Source organism: Oncorhynchus tshawytscha, unplaced genomic scaffold (genome assembly GCF_018296145.1).
Source record: "Oncorhynchus tshawytscha isolate Ot180627B unplaced genomic scaffold, Otsh_v2.0 Un_scaffold_4246_pilon_pilon, whole genome shotgun sequence".
NCBI lineage: Eukaryota > Metazoa > Chordata > Actinopteri > Salmoniformes > Salmonidae > Oncorhynchus > Oncorhynchus tshawytscha.
The window spans coordinates 517501-520000 of NW_024609831.1; the positions used below are offsets into that span (position 1 = coordinate 517501).

Below are 2500 nucleotides of genomic sequence, written 5' to 3' on the forward strand. Positions count from 1 at the left end.
GGGAATACCAGAATAACCCTAACCCCACTGTCGTTAGAAATTCCGTCGGAGAGTCCAGGAGTCGACTCAGGTGCTCAGAGAACTGGAGATCTCACTACGGACCAATCACATCGGGTGAGTCACAGGCCGCAGCCAATCACAGAGTCCTGGATCAAAATGAATCAGAACCGAATCAGAGTCACGTTGACATTCACTCAGTTCCAAACCATTCTGACTCAGAGAGGAGGGTTTAGCTGGCCAGGGGTTTTAGTGATTGTACAGCTAGATATTGAACAGTGAATTATTGGTCTGATAATAAATCCTAATGTTCCTCTGTCTCCAGGTGGGTGAGGGAGTTTCTCAACGAGGAGAATCAGGGCCTAGATGTTCTAGTAGAGTACCTCTCCTTCGCTCAGTACGCGGTCACGTGAGTGTGTGTGACTGTGTGTGTGTGGGCATATCACCTTTTCCATACGCGTGTGTTCTGTTGAGTCACGTGTGTGTGTGTGTCTGTGTGTGTGTGTGTGTGTGTGTGTGTGTAGGTTTGATGGGGAGGTATCGGAGGCCAGTACTGAAGAGAGAGCTGTAGATTCCCCCTGGAGTCGTTCTATAGAAGATCTCCATGGAGACAGCAACCTGCCCTCCCCCTCCAGTGGCAACAACATACAGCGCTCCTCACGCCACTCTATCGGGTAACACAAACCCAAACACACACACATATATGCCACTCCATCAGTTAACACACACACCACGTTGCGGTGTTAATCCTGTGTTGATTGTATGTTGACTGTGTCAGGTCAGCGTTGGTGTCCAGGTCTAACACACTGCCCAGTAGGAAGACACTGAAGAACTCCCGCCTGGTGTGTAAGAAGGACGACGTTCACGTGTGTGTGATGTGTCTCAGAGCCATTATGAACTACCAGGTGAACTATACATCTGTCCCCTCTCACCTATCTCTCCCTCTCTCTCTCTTAACCCCTCCTATCTCTCCCTCTCTCTCTTAACCCCTCCTATCTCTCCCTCTCTCTCTTAACCCCTCCTATCTCTCCCTCTCTCTCTCTTAACCCCTCCTATCTCTCCTCTCTCTCTCTCTTAACCCCTCATATCTCTCCCTCTCTCTCTTAACCCCTCATATCTCTCCCTCTCTCTCTTAACCCCTCCTATCTCTCCCTCTCTCTCTTAACCCCCTATATCTCTCCCTCTCTCTCTTAACCCCTCCTATCTCTCCCTCTCTCTCTTAACCCCTCCTATCTCTCCCTCTCTCTCTTAACCCCTCCTATCTCCTCTCTCTCTTAACCCTATCCTCCTCTCTCTAACCTCTCTCTCTCTCTCTTAACCCCTCCCTCTCTCTCCCTCTCTCTCTTTAACCCCTCCTCTCTCTCTCTCTCCCTCTCTCTCTTTAACCCCTCCTATCTCTCTCTCTCTCTCTCTCTTAACCCCCCTCCTCTCTCTCTCTCCCTCTCTCTCTTTAACCCCTCCTTTCTCTCTCTCCCTCTCTGTCTTTAACCCCTCCTATCTCTTTCTCTCTCTCTCTCTCTTAACCCCTCCTCTCTCTCTCTAACCCCTCCTATCTCTCTCTCTCTCTCTTAACCCCTCCTATCTCTCTCTCTCTTAACCCCTCCAATCTCTCCCCTCTCTCTCTTAACCCCTCCTATCTCTCTCTCTCTCTCTTAACCCCTCCTATCTCTCCCCCTCTCTCTCTTAACCCCTCCTATCTCCCCCTCTCTCTCTTAACCCCTCCTATCTATCTCAACCCCTCCTATCTCTCCCCCTCTCTCTCTCATCCTGACCCTTCCTTCCTCTCATCCTCGTGGTTATGTTTGATAGCAGTGATTGATATGTGATTTGTTATGTTCCCCTCCCTCTGTCTGTAGTATGGCTTTAACATGGTCATGTCCCATCCTCATGCTGTGAATGAGATCGCTCTGAGCCTCAACAACAGAAACCCAAGGTCAGTAGTCAGTGAACACCTCTCTCTGTGTCTGCATTAGGAAGGAGGAACCCTTTAGAGCACTGGTTCCCAACCAGGGGTACCAGGGCCTCTGGGGCTATCCACAGGGGGTACCAGGGCCTCTGGGGCTACTTGGCCTATCCACAGGGGGTACCAGGGCCTCTGGGGCTACCAGGGCCTCTGGGGCTACTTGGCCTATCCACAGGGGTACTAGGGCCTCTGGGGCTACCAGGGCCTCTGGGGCCTATCCACAGGGGTACCAGGGCCTCTGGGGCTCCACAGGGGTACCAGGGCCTCCTATCCATCCACAGGGGTACCAGGGCCTCTGGGGGGCTACCAGGGCCTCTGGCCTATCCACAGGGGTACCAGGGCCTCTGGGGCTACTTGGCCTATCCACAGGGGTACCAGGGCCTCTCCACATCCACAGGGGGTACCAGGGCCTCTGGGGCTACTTGGCCTATCCACAGGGGTACCAGGGCCTCTGGGGCTACTTGGCCTATCCACAGGGGTACCAGGGCCTCTGGGGCTACTTGGCCTATCCACAGGGGTACCAGGGCCTCTGGGGCTACT

General features: G+C 53.0%; 1 protein-coding gene across 2 annotated transcripts in view; it reads left to right on the forward strand.

The window, feature by feature from the left end:
* Window positions 1-2500, forward strand: part of fmnl2b (formin-like 2b) — a 40785-nt gene that overhangs the window by 7947 nt on the left and 30338 nt on the right. For both annotated transcript variants that reach the window (XM_042319460.1, XM_042319461.1), the window contains exons 4-8: window positions 38-114; window positions 323-406; window positions 522-671; window positions 776-902; window positions 1854-1930. In XM_042319460.1, coding sequence (XP_042175394.1) covers window positions 38-114; window positions 323-406; window positions 522-671; window positions 776-902; window positions 1854-1930 — 515 coding nt within the window. The remainder of the gene's footprint in view (window positions 1-37; window positions 115-322; window positions 407-521; window positions 672-775; window positions 903-1853; window positions 1931-2500) is intronic.